The 19356-nt window shown below is 45.7% G+C and overlaps 1 protein-coding gene across 1 annotated transcript in view; it reads right to left on the reverse strand.

Annotated features, from left to right (window-relative positions):
- Positions 1 to 6652: 6652 nt before the first annotated feature.
- The window catches only part of LOC126541882 (polyamine deacetylase HDAC10-like), a 58337-nt gene continuing 45633 nt past the window's right edge, over positions 6653 to 19356 (reverse strand). The window contains exons 13-18 of the mRNA XM_050188838.3: positions 18584 to 18687; positions 16058 to 16125; positions 13343 to 13383; positions 11952 to 12077; positions 10190 to 10318; positions 6653 to 6884 (exon numbers count right to left, since the gene is read on the reverse strand). Coding sequence (XP_050044795.2) covers positions 6849 to 6884; positions 10190 to 10318; positions 11952 to 12077; positions 13343 to 13383; positions 16058 to 16125; positions 18584 to 18687 — 504 coding nt within the window. The 3' untranslated portion in view covers positions 6653 to 6848. The remainder of the gene's footprint in view (positions 6885 to 10189; positions 10319 to 11951; positions 12078 to 13342; positions 13384 to 16057; positions 16126 to 18583; positions 18688 to 19356) is intronic.

Here is a 19356-nt window from a genome sequence, read left to right on the forward strand (position 1 = left end):
CACACGAAGACACGTGGCATTGAATCATGCCTGGACGCGCTTGGGAGGAAGCGTTGCGGCAGCGCTGAACGGGCCAAAATGTCCGCCGCTTTGAACGAAGCCCCGGCGTCCGTTGCATCCGCGCCGGCTATACCGCGCGTCGTAGGCGAAACGTAACAATGTATTTATTAATAATTATTAACTATCATTTACCTATCCGAAGGAGGCGAGAAGAATGGGAGATCCGAGGGGCTCTATTTTTCGGTTACTCACAACCATAGGAAGTGAAAAACAACAAGGTCAGAGAAAGTGCAGAGGTAGTTCATCGTTGCGTTTAATGGAAATGTATAAATCATGAGGTAAAGCTAAATAAAGGTGGACAGAAATATTACTTGCCACAGGTGGAGACTGACCCCGCATCTTTTGCATTATGCGTGTGGTGCTCTACCAATTAAGCTAGCTGCTGAGCTCGGAAGTCATGGGTCAGACGTGGCGGCGGTATCTCGAACGGGGTCGATTTGCGAAAACACTCGCGTGCTTACATTTTGGAGCACGTCATAAAGAATCACAGGTGTCCAAAATGAATCCCAGTCCTCCACTACGGCAGCACTTCTGCAACTCTTTTGCAGGAACACTCGAAAAAACATCGGCTGAAAACAAAAACGCGCTAATATTAGGCGACTTCAATATCAATTTACTCGATGAGTCGTGTTCGAGCTGTGAAGAGTTTACTAACGATTTAATGGATTTGGTTTTGAATCTCTCGTAAACACGACTCCCTGCATGTCACGCAAAGCATATTGTCAGGTGGTGGTGACTTTGAAGAACACAGTAGCAATACTGTGAAAGACAAAACTAACTTTTATTGGGCGAACCTGTGCCCACAAAAACAGGCTACACTTATAGCACAACGATAGCGGCGAACGCCGACGGCGATCGTCGAAAATCTGATCAGCGGGTCACGCGCGTTGGCTTTTATACAGCAGTCGTCAAATGTTCCAGACTAATCGTTGGGACCCGCGTGCCTTCCACAAAGTTCTACACCATTCGCGTCACGCGATGAAATTAGATAACACAAGGTTCGGCGACAACAGACAGCGGATAGAAGCATCGATAACTTTCCATAAACTTCGGATACATGCAGGCGCGTCCCACGCTGTGCGATAACATTTGTTAGGCGGTGAAACGTGTCGCCCGATAAAGACAAACAAGTACACGTGTCACTATTCTATCTAATGTTGAGTCGTCATCAAGTGTTGGAGTTGCGGAGGTCGACACCAGTGACTACTATCCAGTGTTCTTTGACTTGTGTCGTAACGACAACAAAACGAATTATATTACGACGAAGCTTGGCATGCCGGCTTACAATGATGAAATAGAACGAGCGGATTTCTACTCTGTTCTTACTAGCGCGGAGGCTGAACTGGCGTTCGGTAAGTTCTCATACGTTACAACAAATGCATTTACGTCCTGTACAAAACATATAACGACCAAGAGGTACGACGCGCCTCGCTGTCCTTGGGTTTCTCCAAGCTTACTAGCATCTCTGAGATAAGAAAACAACTTGCATTAAAAAAAAAATGGCAACCATTTAATATGGGCCTTTTGCACCGTTACAAGCTTCTATTTGAGCATCTAAACTAGGATCTCAAGAATGTAAAAAAATTATTTTCGAAAGAAAACTCATTGAATGTAGTAATGTAGTTATACCGAACCATCTGCGCCTTTGTTTTAGTCACTGCATATCCTGCCCGTTGAAAGACCACATAAATGTCACATCGTGGTTTTCCTTTTTCAAGCCATTAATGTATATGGATTTGTTAATTTCCTTCGTGAAAACATAGTTACTAAGAATATTATGACGCGTTTTGCTTTGTCAAGCAATTTGTTATTACCAAAAACACGCACTAATTATGGCAAGAAAACGACTTATTTCCTTGCCATCTCCACTTGGAATAACCTGTGTCCTCCACTGAAGTCACCGATGTCGTTGTACAAGTTAAAAAAATGTTAAAACAGCCCATGTTCGAATACTTAGATCCTTAGCCATTCTGTATCAGAGCCTACTACTGTAGATTTGTTTCTCTTTTGTTGCTTGTACTTATTTCTTTTTCTTTTTGCACCTCGGATTGTTGTGCATACCCTTGTTTAATATACTCTGTTCATGCAGTTATAGAAGGCCATATTTGCTGTTTCGGCTTGTGGGCCTCCTGCTGTAAATATTCTATGCGCCACGTACTGCAAATACGCAATAAAACTGTGGAAACTTTGGAATAAACTTAAAGACCTGCAGCAACTGTTCTCTCGGGCGTGTAAGTGAAATGGGCAGCCACTCCATTTAGGCGCTAGACATTTGCCATGATTCGTCAATGCAAATTTCCGCGTCTACTGCGACACAACAACCGCAGGTGCAGCTACAGCAATTTACGATCACTTGTCGCCGTCTATCGACGCAGTAGCGCAATTCGTCAGTCCAGAGCCTCCCAAGTTCAATTCAAGAGAGCACATCATCGACAAAGCATGTTAAAAAAAATACGCCCGAACCGGCGCGTTATAACCACCAACCTATTTATTTTATTTTTCATTAAGGAGCGCTTTAATTTTAGCACGACGAATTGTCGAATTAATACTTGACTGCTGATAATTAACTGCTGTGTGCTCACGCGAATGTCGGCACGACTACATTTGCGTGCTGATATTTTGCGTATGATCGCACGTACGCTGTTGAATTTATCACATTCTCTTGTGCAGAGAGAATTTCACAGTTAATCGTTAAGTTGTTCTCGTAGGCACGAGCCTTCAGCTCGTCTGTATGCAGCACGTGGTTTCGACACATTTCAAATCTGTACTTTGTTCGTCGTGACGCTAGAGGTCAGAAACCTTGACAAACTATGCATGTGCGAATGACGTGTTTGTGACGTTTCATGCGACAGGGCGAACTTTCGAATAAAAACAAAATATTATCCTCAAAGAGAACCGGAAGGCCAACACATGCTGCGAGTGACGGAAATTCAGAGTGAAGTCACCATAGAAACGCCCATGCCAACAGCAAAGAAATATGAACAAATGTACAACAACGTGACGTGTATCTATAGCTGAACGTTTATCGCCCCGGGTTTCGACTCGGGTGAGGTGAAAAGGAGAACGGAAATAACTGGCATAGGTATGACTATTTCGAAGCAAAAGAAAAAGAAGATTCATAAATAAAAACGAATTTGTGACGGCATTCCCGGGATAATACTATTTCCAAGAGGTTCTGCAGTCTTAAGAAAACAAGGGGGAAATAATGAAATACTGTTCTAGCTTAAGTCATAAGCTTTTAATCTATTGGGTACACCAGGTATTAGAGAGCGTGGCTTCGATTTTTCATAAACATTAACATTTTCATTATATCTGTCTAGGCGCCTAACTTCCCCATCACCAAACCTTATGTTACCTGTCTAACACAATTATTCTATACGCACCGCCTTCCAGTTTGAGACAGGAGGTGAAGCCGTACGCCCTCCTAGTCATCTTATAAACGCCAATTACAGGGACTTGGACTCTACTATCTTCTTCAATGTCCGCAAGTCTATTCTTTTCTTGGGTGATAATAGTCTACACCCACTTGTCATGTGTGACATGGAGAAATGCCAGTGGTCAGAAGCCGTTCAAGCGGTTGAGTTTCTTAGGCAGGTGGGTGAAAAGCCAATTACGTCCATTGCGGAGCAGCTCCAAGTGGCAGAGCCAACCGACAGGATTTCTGTGCACGATATCATTGGGCACCAATTCTAATTCATTTCTTTAATCGCAGAGAGCCTGCGCGATCCAAGAATGGCTGGCTGTGAACTTCTGCGGCCTCGTCACCCTCAATGCGGCTTCACACTTCCCAATATGAACCTGCTACGCTGCTATGCATAGGGAGCCACACAACTCGCTAAAGCCTACTGTGGCTTTAAATATTGCATCCTTCCTATACAAAAGCCTAAATTTACCCGCCATGTCACCTGTAAATATTAGTATCAGGTCCACTCGGACATTTCATATTTACTTTTATCCTTTTTTTCTCCCACTCTTTTCTGGAATCTTTTCATCCAATACCCCATCCCTATGCAGAGTAGCATGCCAGCGGTTATATACGCCCCGGCAAAATTCTCCGTTTTTCTAATAAAGAGCTCTCTCTCTCTCTCTCTCTACTGTGGTGGAAGCACTACCTAGCAGCAACACGCACTATCTGATTTCGAGTATGTAGCCGTTATAGAAGCTGAACTCAGTCGATAACTGAGGCTGCTGCGGCGTTATTGAACAGTTAAAAAAGAAGACTAGCAAAAGAAACACTGTAAATAGTTTTGAATGAATATTTTTACTTTTGTCTTTGAATTATCGTTGCTTTTTGTGAAGTCTTCATTGCATCCCCAAATACGTCGCGCAGCCGGCCCAATTTCCAGGCCCAAAAGACATTTCCGACTTTTTATGTAGCTTTATTAGTCCAAGCACGCAGAAACCATGACCCCTTACACTCGCTACGCTGCAGATTCTTTCGAATAAAGAGCACATAACCACAAGCAAATTTACACCCTCCCGCTATTTCAGTGAAATGACATGCATTAAATACAGTTATTCACTTATTTCTCGAAGAAAAGAAAGAAAAGAAAACAAAACAAAAGCGAACATTGCCAGCATTTGTGAAAACGAAGAACACACCGAAGCTTGTTAGTATAACACCGGAGGAGAATGGTGCAGAAAAATTGGAAAGAGGATAGCCTGAAATAGGCCACTCAAGCATGCTGTACCCGGTGGCAGGAGTGATATAGTCAGGAGAAATCGTGTAAAAAGTAATAGGGGGAGTTAATACACATGGATTAACATAATACATAGAGTTACTACTACTACTGCTACTACTACTGCTACGACGACTAATAATAATAATAATAATAATAATAATAATAATAATAATAATAATAATAATAATAATAGTCAGCCCGTTTTATATCCACTGCAGGACGGAGACCTATCCCCACGATCTTCAATTACGCCTGTCTTGCCCTAGCTTATTCCAACTTGCGCCTGCAAATTTACCAATTTCATCTCCCCACCTAATTTTCTGCCGTCCTCGACTGCGCTTCCCTTCCCTTAGCGCCCGTTTTATAACTCAAATGGTCTCCCGGTTATCTGCCCTATGCATTTCATGACCTGCCCAGCTTAACTTGTTTTCGCTTAATGCGAACTAGAATATCAGCTATCCCCGTTTGCTCCCTGATCCACACCGCTCTCTTCCTGTCTGTTAACGCTACGCCTAACATTCTTCGTTCCATCACTCTTTGCGGGGTCCCTAACTTGTTCTGGTGCTATCCACATGTTAGCATCGGTAGAATGCAATGATTGTAGACTTTTATTTTTGAACGATAGGGGTGAGCTCCCAGTAAGGATTTGGTAACGCCTGCCATATGCACTCCAACCAATTTTTATTCTTTATTATTTATTGTAAAGTTTCTTCTCATAATCATGGTCCCCGCTGAATAATTGCTTTGACAAATTCACTCCTGCACAGACTTTAGAGGCTGACTGACGATCGTGAATTCTTGTTCTCTCGTCAGGTTATTGAACATTACATTTGTCTTCTGCATATTAGTCTTCAATCCCATTCTTACACGTTTTCTGTTAAATCCTCAGTTATTTGTTGCAATTCATTCCTAGTGTAGCTGATCAGGACAATGTCATATTCAAACCGAAGTTTGTTGAGATATTCGCAGTTGATCCTCACTCCTAAGCCTTCCCAGTCTAATAGATTGAATGTTTATTCTAAGCATGCAGTGAATAGCATTGGAGAGATTGCGTTTCCTTGCCTGACTCCTATCTTGATAGTTATTTTCTACTTTTCTTGAGGAGAAGCAAGGTAGCTGTAGATTCTTTGTAGATATTTCCCAAGATATTCACGTATACCTCCCGTACTCCTTGATTACGTAATGCCTCCTTGACTTTCTCTTCAAAATCAAATGCATTTTCATAGTCTATGAAAGCCACATAGACAGGTTGATTGTGCTCCCCAGATTTCTCAATTAAATGATTGATTACATGGACGTCATCCATTTCAGAATATCCTTTCCTGAAGCCATCCTGTTTTCTTGGTTGATTGCAGTCAAGTGTTGCCCTGATTCTACTGGAAGTTATCTTAGCGAATATAGTATACAACACTGAAAGCAAGCTAATGGGCCTATAATACTTCCATTCTTTGACGTGCCCCTCCTGCTTTCAGTACAAGTCACGGCATAGCACGCCTGAGGCTGTGTGTAATACGCGGCTGATGACAAGAGAAGGAACCGATGGGCTGAGAAATTTACATGAATTCGGAAACCTCTGGCGCGTATATCGGAGTTGCAGGCCGACAAAGGTTGAGAAAATTTACATCTCGCTGCTAAACCCTGAGCCTGAATGTTGTGAAGCTCAAATGTGATCGTCAGAATGACGCGGCAAAGCGTGTTACTGCGCGCGAACCAGTTGAGTACAACACCGCCCCTTCGAACACTGAAGCGATGACATGCGACACACACACACACACACACACACACACATACATATATATATATATATATATATATATATATATATATATATATATATATATATACCGCCGTACCACTCGTAGGTTCTCCTTACGAAACAGGTAATACGTTCAAAATTTACGAACACCAGAAACGTGAAGAGGGTAGGTTTATTGTTTCCTTGTAAGCAGAAAGCGAGATAGAAATGACGCCCTTTTGTAGCTGTTACTTGTACATGGTTGTTATGTGTTCCCCCGTTGTAACAGCTGTAACAGTAGTGATTTACGAACTGAATTAAGGAACCAATAACCACAGCGTGCTGGAAGCGGTGTGCCGGTGTAATTCCGTCTATTTGTGGAGTTGAGCAAGTATGGGAATGAATTCCTGGAAAGAGAAGAGATGAGAACAATCTGTCAAATTGTGCGGAGAAACTTAAAGCTTAACAGCTTGACAAGCACAATCAGGGCGCGAGCTGGCCCCTCTGTTTGAGCCCGCTTTCTTGTGTCGTGTCTCTCAAACTTCTTGCCTTTCTCTTTTCTCTATCTGCATGATTCCATGTGTTGATTGTTGTAATGATGATATATAAAAGGTTGCAGAATGCTCGCCTAATTTAGTTTTCTGAATCAAGCTAAATATTGTATCAAGGCAGATCCTAGAGGGCCGTCTGCTATTGATTGACAGGAGCATCTCATAGTGTTCGACCTGATGCACCCTAAACATTTCTTTTGCTTGAGGGGAAAAAAGAGCGACACCTGGATCTCTTTTATATCAATATTTGATCTCAGTACCTAACTATCTGTTCAAAGATACACCATTATTCTAATGTTGAGGTGTTAAGAGGGCTGGGATACTGAGGAGTTGTTTTCGCTAATTGAGTGCTTTTCTGTTCAGGCAGCCGCACGTGAGAGGCAATCACAGTGTTCCCAAGACAACATGCAAACAATGCCTTAGTCTACGTGAGTGGTTCCGCCGCGGTGGCTATTGCGTGCAAGGAACCCCAAGTGGTCACAGTTATTCCAAAGTCTGGGCCCCACTACGGCGCGCCTCATGATGATATCGTGGTTCTGGGAAAAACACCCTAAGAATTTCACTTGCCTGCGTGATTGGCTCCGAAAATCGTACTCAAGTATGCCAACAGCAGTGTCGCCTGCTGTTGGCGTAGGGATTACAGTGAAGTCATACTAACATCAGTCAATGCATCGTCGTCGGTGTTGAATTGGATTCTGTGGTTTTTTGCGTGCCAAAACTCCGATTTTATTATGAGGCACGCCATTGCTGTGGTGGACTCCAGATCAGTTTTGACCACCAGGGGATCTTTAACGTGTCCCCTATGCACGGGACGCGGCCGTTTTTCGCATTTAGCCCCCATCTAAATACAGCCGCCGCGGCCGGGATTTGATCCGGCAACTTCGTGGTTAACAGAGCAACACCATAGCCGCTAAGCCACCGCGGCGGATCTCGTCGGTGATTAAACCACCTCCAGGAAAATCCACGCTGTGAAGGCGGTTGGCCAGCGAAGCTGTGGTATCACTTGATCCGATAGACCAATGCGACATAGACTTGAACTGGGTCCTGCCGAGCCTGAGCATGACAAAGTGTAGCGTATTGACGTTGCTATTCCTTTCGTCGCTCATCGTATTCGCGCTGCTCTTCGGGAGTCATAACTATGCGTGGTCTTTCCATAGCGCTATCAGAACGCAAATGCAGTCACTTGCTAGGTGGGTTATTCTTTTGCATATGAAAGTGTAGTTACGTCACTCCGTGCTTCGCATGCTACAGCTGCCGCTTCCCGGCAACTTCGGCATATGCAACCGTAATCTCTAACGGGAAGCACTTGCGGCGAACGCTATGCGCGAAGGCGAGCTTTCTGATACTTTTTTTTTCTTTTCCTCGCGCTGCCGGCGCCTCCGCTGCCGAGCGCGCGAGTAGGCGAGCGCCATGTGGTGGTGTTGCAAGGAACCCAGCGGCACACGCGGCGCGCGCCTCCCGCTGTGATTGGTCGAGCTTTAAGCTGCGGAGGCGCAGGAATCCAAGGATCTTAGTCATATACAGCTTCGTTGTAAAAGCTCGTCGCCTGAGTTTTATTAGCGCTTGGTTTTCCCGCTGCATAAGTCCCCAGTCAAATTTTGCCTCTCTCGCTTTCCAAGGCTCAAAATGAAGCGCGGAGAGTCAGGGCTGCAGTCCATGCCACGTTCTCAAATATTAACACTCCGAGACTTCGGAAAATATATTAAAGCGAAGTTTTCTTTGAGTACATTCCCTGGCATTGCTGACCGTGGTCTGTGAGCACCGCAGCTGCATTTCCGAATGGCTAAAATGCAAGAGAGCCGTGAAATAACGAATCGGCTTACATATAGCCATACGCATTATCCTTACAAGTGTTGCAGTTTTTTGCATTGTTCTGTGCGGAAATATGCAATGAAACAACAAACGGTACAATAAGGTGGGAAATTGGGCGAGTTAGTGAAGCTTCACGCGTGACTACAGTGCGACAGACGTGGACAAAATGAATAGAAGGCGACACAATACCGCGCTCCCTAACAAATGAAGTTTATTATTAAAAAAAACTATATATAACACTGATCACATGACCAACACGCCCCCCTTCCCCCAGCATACGCAGGTACAATATCTAAAACAATCTTCATATCACAGAAGGCGCTTGTTTCGACGGTGACACACATGCCGCGGCTGATTAACCAACGTAACAAACAAATTGCTATGGCACGAGGCAGTTTCTTTACCCGAGACCTAACAAGGCAACCTCCTTACCTTGCGGCGAAATGGATGGCTGTCTAACACATAGTGAGCTCTTCTTTCTAATGTGATAAGCCTTCATTAATTCACCTGAGAGCTTTTCACGGTGTCTGAACAACACAATAGTACTTTCAAAAACTGGATGACACCCACAGTCGCGACGATGCGACTAAATGGTCCCTAAACGACGTCTAAACTTATTTTATGTGTTTATTCATACTGCAGGCCAACATACTGGCCCATGCACGAGGGGCAATACAGTTGGCAAGATAATGACAAAGCAAAAAGGATAATATATATATATATATATATATATATAAACAGTGCGTGAAAAGTATGCAGCCCATAGCCACGTTACAAAAATCAAAATGCCTTAGCACAGTAACTACAACAAAAAGACTCGCACATTTGAATTTATATGTGTATCAAAAATGCTGTGCCAAACAAATGGCCCCAGCTTAGCAAACATACGTATTCAAGTGCATAACCTCTTAATCAAAGTAAATATTTCTATGCCTACTCCGTCGGAATGTTGGGGTATACGACACGTCTGCTCGGTCAGTATCTCGGCAAAGTAAAATATATAGGTCGATTCCAGAGACAGCGCAGCAGCTAAGTAGACAGCTCCCGGAAATGGTGTAATGAAAAGTAGGTCAGGTCGATATCAGAGACCGTCTAATCCGCGTTCACCTGGGTCACGTGATCTCCGCGGCTTGTCTTCTTGCCTTGCAGACACGTCATCTATATGCTCCAAATCGTGGTGCAGGAGTGGAACAGACATATACAATTTAATTAACCGCCTCAAGAAAGTACCGCTCACATAGATTCCCACATGGACGTTGGGTGTCCAATTTCTTTTTCCCCATAGCTGTTCAAAGAATCCCTCGTGCAGCTCAGATTTCAGTCAGCCCGTAGATATCGCCAGCGCGTACCTTGTGGATGACCCCTTGGCGGCAAGAAAGGCAGCGCACGTGCAGCGTGTGCGTGTTGACAACGAGCAGGTGCTGGTTCTTGACGGCGTGCTCGACCAGGGCCTCGCTTTTGGTCTCACCTTCCAGTACCTGCGACGATACAGATACGAGTTCCAGCTCTTGATAGAGCATTCTAGCACAAATGATACTTAGGCGGGTAGTCGGAATGTCGCAAGACGTATCCTGGAACAGCAATGCTGTTCCGGGATACGATGGTGTCCGCCTCGGTTGCAGGAGGACATGAGTTTCAAAACTACGCCGACAACGGTCACTCACAGGTTATTCTATTGGGCACATGCGTCCCCTGACCCTACACTTGGTTTTCTTTGGGAGTGAACTGTCCTGGGGAAGGAGCCCGCGCCGTGCAAATCCCGTCGAGCCTTGTAGGCACTACAAAATTCTGCAAATGCACGGTATCGGCAGCTCCCATGACGTCGTGTGACGTCCCAAATTTCACGTGATGTCCCAAAGCACCAATTAGCGCTATTAGGTGGGTCCGCCACTCTCGTTTGGAAGAAACACCCCTTTTCGAACGTTGAGGTCCTATAATGGCCGAACACCGGGCCAGGAGCTCCGCTTGTACCTATTTTACCCGTAGGTGCCCAGTGGCAGCTCTAATCTGCCTCCCACAGCCGCGGTGGATGCTCTACAACAAGGTAGTCTACGGCTGGGCAGGGGGTGCCCAGAGAGCTTGCCTAGAAGCCCTATTTCCAGATGCGAAAGAGGGCCTATTCACAAAGCTTAATCTTACATAAGTGATGCCGCAGAGATGGTCTCGCTATCTTATGGCCATTGCCGCTGCGATCGAATATATAGTTAGCAGGACGATCGATATCGTGAATGGAGAGTATGCGCTCGACAGCCAGTATAGGAGTGCTCTTACAAAAAAAAAAAAAAGTTTTGCGATTACCGGCGCTGGTGTACAAGAAATCAAGTGAGTCCAGCGCAGCTCACTACCACTGGTTACTGTGTAATTCGGTCACCGGAAAAACTGGTCATTGTCCGTTCGAGCGTTTGCTTTCGGTGACACTGCCTGCAATGTGCTTTCCTTTAAGAGAACTATACACAACGACACGGCGCCCTAGAGGAGAAAGCACCCGCGGCACACCGCAAGAAGCAGTTCCTCACGAGAATGACAATGATTGTTATTGAAGGACACAATTATGCATCAAAGAGGTGCAATAGATCAAAGAGCTCATTTTACGATGCTGTATGCATCTGTAATCATCGACCAAGTGTGAAAAAAAAAACGTCCGTCGGTTACGATACTCCCTGTAATGGGCAATTTGAGCGCAGCTGTATGCGTGTTTTCATTTCGCGATATATTGAGGCAAAGAATTTGAGACCGAAATCACCGCACCAACTGGCAGTGGGCCAGTGCCGTCAGCGCCTTCGCAGAGGGAGGGTCAGTATGGGAACGCTGGCATGGTGAGTGGCATCGGAGCCAGCTGTGGAATAAGACGACGACGGACGCGCGAACAGTACCACGAGCGATCTCGCACGGTTACGCAAAGGGCTTCTAAAAGCTGCGCTCTAAAAAAAAATTTAAGAGAGAGAGAGAGAGAGAGAGAGACGGCTTATGATGCAAATGTGCCTACCCGGGTGCTTAAAATATTGTAATGGCCATGTTGCTATGGCGAGTGCTTTGACAATGGTGTGTAATATTTCATATTACGGCACGAATACTCGCACTTTCGTTGTTAAAGCATCCTCCATGGCTTACCTGAAAGCACCTGAGGCATATCCACTTGTTTACGTCGTCCAGGCCCCTCAAGTCTGCGCTTAGACCCTGGCTTGGCAGGCTGCTAATCATGTTCCCGTGTGGGCAGTGCAGGATGGGAATCTGCCACTGAGACAAAGCCCATATCATTGTGAGGAGGTGAGCAAAGGTGACCGTGTGGCTTATACAGACGTATTTTCAGCAACATGGTTGCGGAATAACTGGCATGGTTAATACCTGCGTCCCATCTATACGACCCTTCTTTACCACTGCAGTAGAATCTGAATACAATGTCTAAATACGGATTCAGTGACGCCCCCCAAGGTCACGTACATCCCGAAGAATTTCATATAATTGAAACGCGTTGCAAGATGTTTTTAATAACCGTGAGACAAAGCATCAAGCACGGAGCAGCGTTTTTACACCCTTATAGCAGCAAAATGTCACCGTTGAATGGCACGAACATTGCATGGGGATGTAGTTTATGTTCAACTAAGCGACCACAATTGCTGAGCAAGATTAGTGTGTCCTGATAATGGTGCATCATATTTAAAAAAAAAAAGTGAAAATCGAGAGCAACAGTTTGCAGAAGAAAGATTGCATAAAAGCAGGTGGTGCAGGCTGTATCTTAACACAGCTTTCTTAGTCCTTATACATTATCTTTCGTGCAATTGTTGCCATGCATAAGCGATATCTAAGGGGGCAAAACGCACCTCCGCAAGCTTAAATGTACCGAAAGTTTAGTTGTGAGTCTCGAATATGCTTTTATAACTTACAGCACTAAATCAGTTCTATAGAGGTAAAGCTGTTCGATGGTAGATATGTGCATACAAGGCATCAAAGTAATAGATAGTCCAGGAATGCTAAATATCAAGAAAGATGACGAACCTACAAAACATGTTTAATTGTCATCGTGTCCCCTAAAATGCGCACTTTGCATGTGTAGCCGACATATGCGTTAAAAGGAAGAGGACTTGTCGTTTTCAAAGCATATTTTATTATTATTTTACAAAAGAATATCAGATGATGCCAACTACATTGTTATATGACACATGTCTCATGGGAAATATTATCATCTGCATCCCTTATAAGTCTCTTGACATCGCCTGTCTATGCTCCCGCTAGACAGATGACGTTTCTGCTATACCTGCTTGCCTTTGAAACATTTTGTCGTTATGCGGCCCTTTGCTTAAACTTCATGCTATTTTTTTAATGAGAACCACTCACGTGCTGTACGTTTGTGCAGCTGTACTTCTCGGATAATTATTTCTGATATATATAGAGAGCAAAACCACTTATGTGCTGTTATGCGAAAACGAATCGCCAGATCTACTTCAGTGTGTCACCGTCTCCTTGACGTTCATGTAATAAAAGGAGACTTAGGTTAAACTTACAGTTTCTATATCAACTTGAGGCTCCACAACAATAGGCGTGGCTGTTGGGGGGAGAAAGAAGCAAATGAATCATTAATGCATGCAAGGAAGCGAAATCGAACTCATACAAAAGGAGAACGCCACCAGTGTCAACATGGCAAGTGGGAATATAAATGGAAAACACTACAAATCGGTCGGCGAGGCTCAACCAATTTATTATACGGTCTCAAGTAGCATGAGGAACGGGCACAAAAATCCGCGCTGTAGCAGACGAATTTGAGTATATAACGGTGACTGCGTTCAACGAAACACGCGAGATTTTTCACCGCACAATTTGGCGTATCAATTTATTACATGACCTTTATTACATTTATTACATGAAACGCTTCATTCAGTATGACGGGGAACTATAACAGAAAAATTGCGATGTTACAATCAGACGAATGTAATAGTGCGTTAGGACAAGCATTATTAATAGGAACCCAAGTATGCTTCTATAATTTCGCAGGCTTTTCTTTATTTTTCGAATTTCCTGGTGAGGTCGGCCCAGCTACGACGTCTGGTAACGATGAGGCTTACATAGTTTTAAACACTTGTAAGATGTATTCACTTGCATTCACGTCATCTGTGTGCTCCTCTCCTCCTTTTTCTTGTTACAGGCTGCTGTCGAAGCGTGCCCTGGCTTCAGATCTTCGAAACTTAACAGTAAATGCATTATTTATTCTTACTGAAACCGTCCATCAACGCGCGCGCGGCCCCCTATTTTCACTGTCCTGTCGTTTCGCGATCGGCCGAGAACGCAGTGGGCGCAAAAAAAGAAAAAAGAAGTGAATGTATTGAAAGATATGTTCATCGAAAAAGAGAATTACCCCGTCGGAGGTAAAAAAAATTAATGAGGGAGTTTCGAATTCGTGATAAGAACGACTAAACTAGCGGGAAGCCACCATTTAAGCTTAGATTTGGACGCGCATAACTGCCTCACGTTTCTTTTGTTGCCGGTCAGCTGTCCATACAAAATACAGAGCCGTAAATATTGATAACCGCCACCTGTACTGCATGCAAACCATGCGTATAAATGGGAAGCCAATTACCGATGAGCTTATCGTTGCAAATAGGTCTTTCATGTACATGGGGCCCCTCCCCCCTCCTTTCTCCCCCCTCATTATTTCCAGCGCTCGTTACAAATGAAAATTTCTAGACAAATGTAAAGAATGCAATCCTGCCTATTTAAAATGACGAGCTTTTTTCCAGAGACAACAGCGTACAAGGGAAGACGATTGTAGCGAATGACGAGTTTTTAACAGCAACTATGAGCAACTATGAGGAGAAGCAGCAGCAGCAGCAGCAACGTGATAGTGTGCTACTCCGTTGCACTTATCAGGTGCAAAGCTGTGGAAGCGACGCAAAATGCTTGGTGACCAAAATTTATCACTGCGCTCGTTCCTTCTGTGCTTCACTGCACGCCAGTGGCGTTTACTCGCGCGAGCATGCACGTGAGGCTGCCGCGATGGGCTGATGATGATGATAATAATAACTTTTATTGAAAACCAAACAGGGCTTATGGGGTTACGGGAAGACTGGTGCTCCCATTGTCCGGGACACCGTTGGCAAAAGTCGCTGTCGGTGCTCTTAAATTTAGGCGATGGATCGTTGCTCCTCGAGATCCTAGCCTGACGGGGCCGCCTTGCATTCCTCCAACGCTGGCTGATTTATTATTGTAATACCGCTGTCCTGCTTACAAGCCCATGCCATATGATCTAACTATGCCATCCGGCCACAAAATTTGCACTGCGCCGAAAAAGACTTTGGATCAATGGCGTGAAGTTTAGCTAGATGATTAAAGGACATGGTTTTTGTAACCGACGGAGGTGACACTCTACTTATTTATTAAGACCCTTAGTGGGCCCTCGGAATGTCTCCCTCTCAAGGCGCAAACGCTGTAATATCTCTAAGTACGCTGTTAACGGAGAGGAGCCTAAGTCGGCAAGGCAGGACCTTGAAGGATCCCGGGAAAAAGAAAAACTGCAAATAAGTAACACGAAAAGAAAAACAATGAAAAGTAAATTGATCTAAGATATCCTGTTAGCAGTCGATTAAGTATACGCGGTTTGTTTGTTTCTCAGGATCATTATAATTTTTTTTTTTTTGCTTGGAGCTTAGCTCATATAGGTATCATTTTCAGAAAATTTGGTCCCAAAACACCGAACTATTTCTAAGCGTGAACTCAGCCACGGCAAAAAAAAAAAAGTATCTCTAGCCTCCACGGCGTCGCCAATGATGCGCGAAGCGGAGTATGGTGTGCTTGAACACAACGCTCGTGCCAGCAGCGGAATGCAGAACGATTTTGTTGTCGTTGTTGTTGCCTCAAAACATGACTTGAACGATGTCCTAGCGCCGCCACAGAGCCTATGTAATGACCGAGCCTATGCAATGAACTTCGCTTCCTCTCTGAAGGCCTTGTATAACGACCCACGCACTATAGTCGCGCATGCGCTGTCGATAGTGGTGCATCATGGCGGCAGCATCAACGGCTTTAATATGTTTCGAGCGTTCGCATTAGAATTACCGGAACAGTGAACACGTATGGGTGGTGTAGAAACAGCTCAGGCAAGGCGAGAATGAAAAATGAGCTTCCGGTCACCAAAGTAGGGTAAGAAGGCGTCCTCGCATGTATACACAGTATACGAATTCTTCCACTTGATTGAGAACAAAATAGAAAAAAAAAAACATTCGTACGTTCTGCGGTAAGGCACTTCCAGTATGGGGACACTGCAGCCTTAGCCTTTGCGATTGAATGCATGGCACTGAAAAAAAGAAGAAAAATAAAAAGGAGGCGGGAGCCAGCGTCGTATACGCAATACAGAACTTTTGCAGTGAAGGGAGTAGCTGTGCTGCAGCAAACATTTCAAGCCCCAGCGTGCCTCGGTGTTTGCAAAGCTGGAAGGTCAATTGGTGCGAATTCGCTTCACATCGGCACTGCTTCTTACACAGTACCTTTACGGTTAGGACAAAAATGGTAAATAGCTGTCAACTGTTTCACGTTGTGAACAGCGTATGAAACCGGGTTGTCGTCTGCCCCCTCGTCCTTGTCTCTCGTGCTTTTTGTAGCATGGAATTTAAGCAGCCCAACTCGACACCTCATGCATGCACTATTAAGCTTGAAAAACACAATACCCTGAAATTACAGGTGAAGGGAAATACTTATTGGAAAAGTGGGCTTTGGAACTCCGAACCCGCTAGTCCAACATCGTGTGAGCTCTGACAGGAAAAAGACGTCTTAAACAAAGAACAACAAACTAGAAGACAAAAATTAGCTTACCTGCGCTTCGTCCGCAAAGCAAATGGTACTTATACTACGCCATCGAACACGTGGAAGTGGATTAGCCGGGTGCGCATTTTATCGCGTTTTGCTGGACCCAATAAAAGTTTATTCACTCACTCACTCTTTCACTTGTACACGTGACACAAACAACGTAACCGATTAGAATTAATTGCTCCATTTAAGAACGTAATTGATTACGGTTGGCAATTACGACACCGCGAAAGTTATCGAGCAATTAATAAAAATAATTTATTACTTTTACGTTACTATGCTCATAATCTTTATAAAAATATTGCACGGACACAGTAGACAGAACGAGCTTGCCTGGATCTTCGGGCGAGTCCTCTGCAGCCCTTCACAGGTTGTTCAGCCTCAGTGAAAATTCGTCATCATATTTTCGTCGATCATCTTCCCTCATTTTTGTGCGAAGACAGCAGCAGAGACACTTAAAGCATGCTCGACGTGTGCGCGAGAGGGCAAGGTGGTGTTGTAACGTACGAACACCTTGTACACAAGATAGTGCGTACTCAGTACTATACGATGCTCTTCGTCTTAGTCCTCTACGAAGCACGGCGCTTCATTTTTTTTTTATCTGGGGAGCTCAGAGATGATCCAAACAAGAGCAATGAAATGCTGAAAAAAGCTGTCTGTAGGTGATTGACGTTCGAAGTGGCTGTTGCCATTAAATAATACGTGGGCGCCGGTTCGCCTCGTCGGCCAGCATCTGGCGGAGCGTTAGGATGAGGAAGTAAGCACTGAGCTCCCGGGCTTGCCTGTCTGAACACACGCATCCGCAATACTGCGGCGTGGCACGACCGTGCACGGCCTACTCTAGTTCCCAGCAAATTAAATCCCTGAGAGACGCGTCGTTTGTTGCAGCTTGTCTCGTCAATAAAGTAACTGGTTACTTGTGACTGGTTGCTGAAAAAGAAGTAATATAGTTACAGACGGCATTACTGATTAACCAAATGTGATCGAACACTTACAAAATAGAAAAAAAATTAACTTACAAGTAACTAATTACGTGTAATTTGTTTCGTAAAAGTTTGTCCGACACACGATGTGGACAAAGTGCACGACGTCCAACTGTCACGAGCATAAATTCAGTTCCAGGCGGGTAAACTCTGGTGGCTTGCCCTTTAAAGAAACATTTTCTGGCTGTAGTTTGTGCTGCATGTGACCTACCAGTATCTCTGTGAAGTCTCGTGTTCCGGTAGAAAATTTTCAATCACTTCTGAGGCGTCATCTTGGGTGCTCTTATAAGCGCATTCTTTTTCACTATCTCCCGCATGCTTCGCGTACGAACTGATAGCCATACTTAATTTTGTTTACAATATGCATTCTTTCCTAATAAGGAATATGACGGTAAAGCAGGCTAGGAAACTATATGCTCTCTCAGCGATTTTATGCTGGCTCTGTTATGTCTAAATATAATCTCTCCCATCTTGCTTGAAACGTTCGCGCCGTCTCTTTCGAGACCCTTCCTGGTTGTGTCTATTCTGGTCAACAATATGTGCTATTGTCTGCACCCACGTGAGGAACCTTGGATGTGCTTAACTCTATATGACGTGCTTTTTCGCGCGCGGTTCATTCGATCGTAAACGGCACAGTCGCTTGTACGCTATAGCAGCTAACGACGGGTGATACTAGGCCATACCTGAAAGCAGCGCCTCTTCCCCATTCCTTCCTGCGGTGACATTATTCCACGACAAAGAGCAACCAAGCCCCACGAACGAAATTGCCGCCCGCGAGCTATTGCTGAGTACAGAAGAGATGGAGTTCACTCTTACGCCCAGCGATGAAGCGGCGGTGCACAGCAACCACTCAAGTTAAAGACGGTTACGTTAAAGAAGCGGATGCCGTGTGCGTGCGCACATGGCCTATGCGTACACTACCGCCTCCTAGCGGTCGCAGTCGCGTGCTCTGCAGTTTCCACCAACCTTGCGGAGGGCTGCATGTTTGTCACAGAGCTGCAGGGTTCACCCATGAGCGTCGCCATGCAGGCAGCCAGGGACTCGGCCACGGCGTCCACATTGTAGCCGCCCTGTTCCAGAGATGCGAGCGAGGCTTGAGACCATAGCCGTAATGTTTACTCTTCTAGCTCTATTTATTCACCAGAAGATGAAGCAACAAAATAACGTAAAAAGCGCGCGCCGTCACCGACCGACCGACCGACCGACCGACCGACCGACCGACCGACCGACCGACCGACCGACCGACCGACCGACCGACCGACCGACCGACCGACCGACCGACCGACCGACCGACCGACCGACCGACCGACCGACCGACCGACCGACCGACCGACCGACCGACCGACCGACCGACCGACCGACCGACCGACCGACCGACCGACCGACCGACCGACCGACCGACCGACCGACCGACCGACCGACCGACCGACCGACCGACCGACCGACCGACCGACCGACCGACCGACCGACCGACCGACCGACCGACCGACCGACCGACCGACCGACCGACCGACCGACCGACCGACCGACCGACCGACCGACCGACCGACCGACCGACCGACCGACCGACCGACCGACCGACCGACCGACCGACCGACCGACCGACCGACCGACCGACCGACCGACCGACCGACCGACCGACCGACCGACCGACCGACCGACCGACCGACCGACCGACCGACCGACCGACCGACCGACCGACCGACCGACCGACCGACCGACCGACCGACCGACCGACC

The sequence above is a fragment of the Dermacentor andersoni genome, chromosome 2, assembly GCF_023375885.2.
Source record: "Dermacentor andersoni chromosome 2, qqDerAnde1_hic_scaffold, whole genome shotgun sequence".
Taxonomy (NCBI): domain Eukaryota; kingdom Metazoa; phylum Arthropoda; class Arachnida; order Ixodida; family Ixodidae; genus Dermacentor; species Dermacentor andersoni.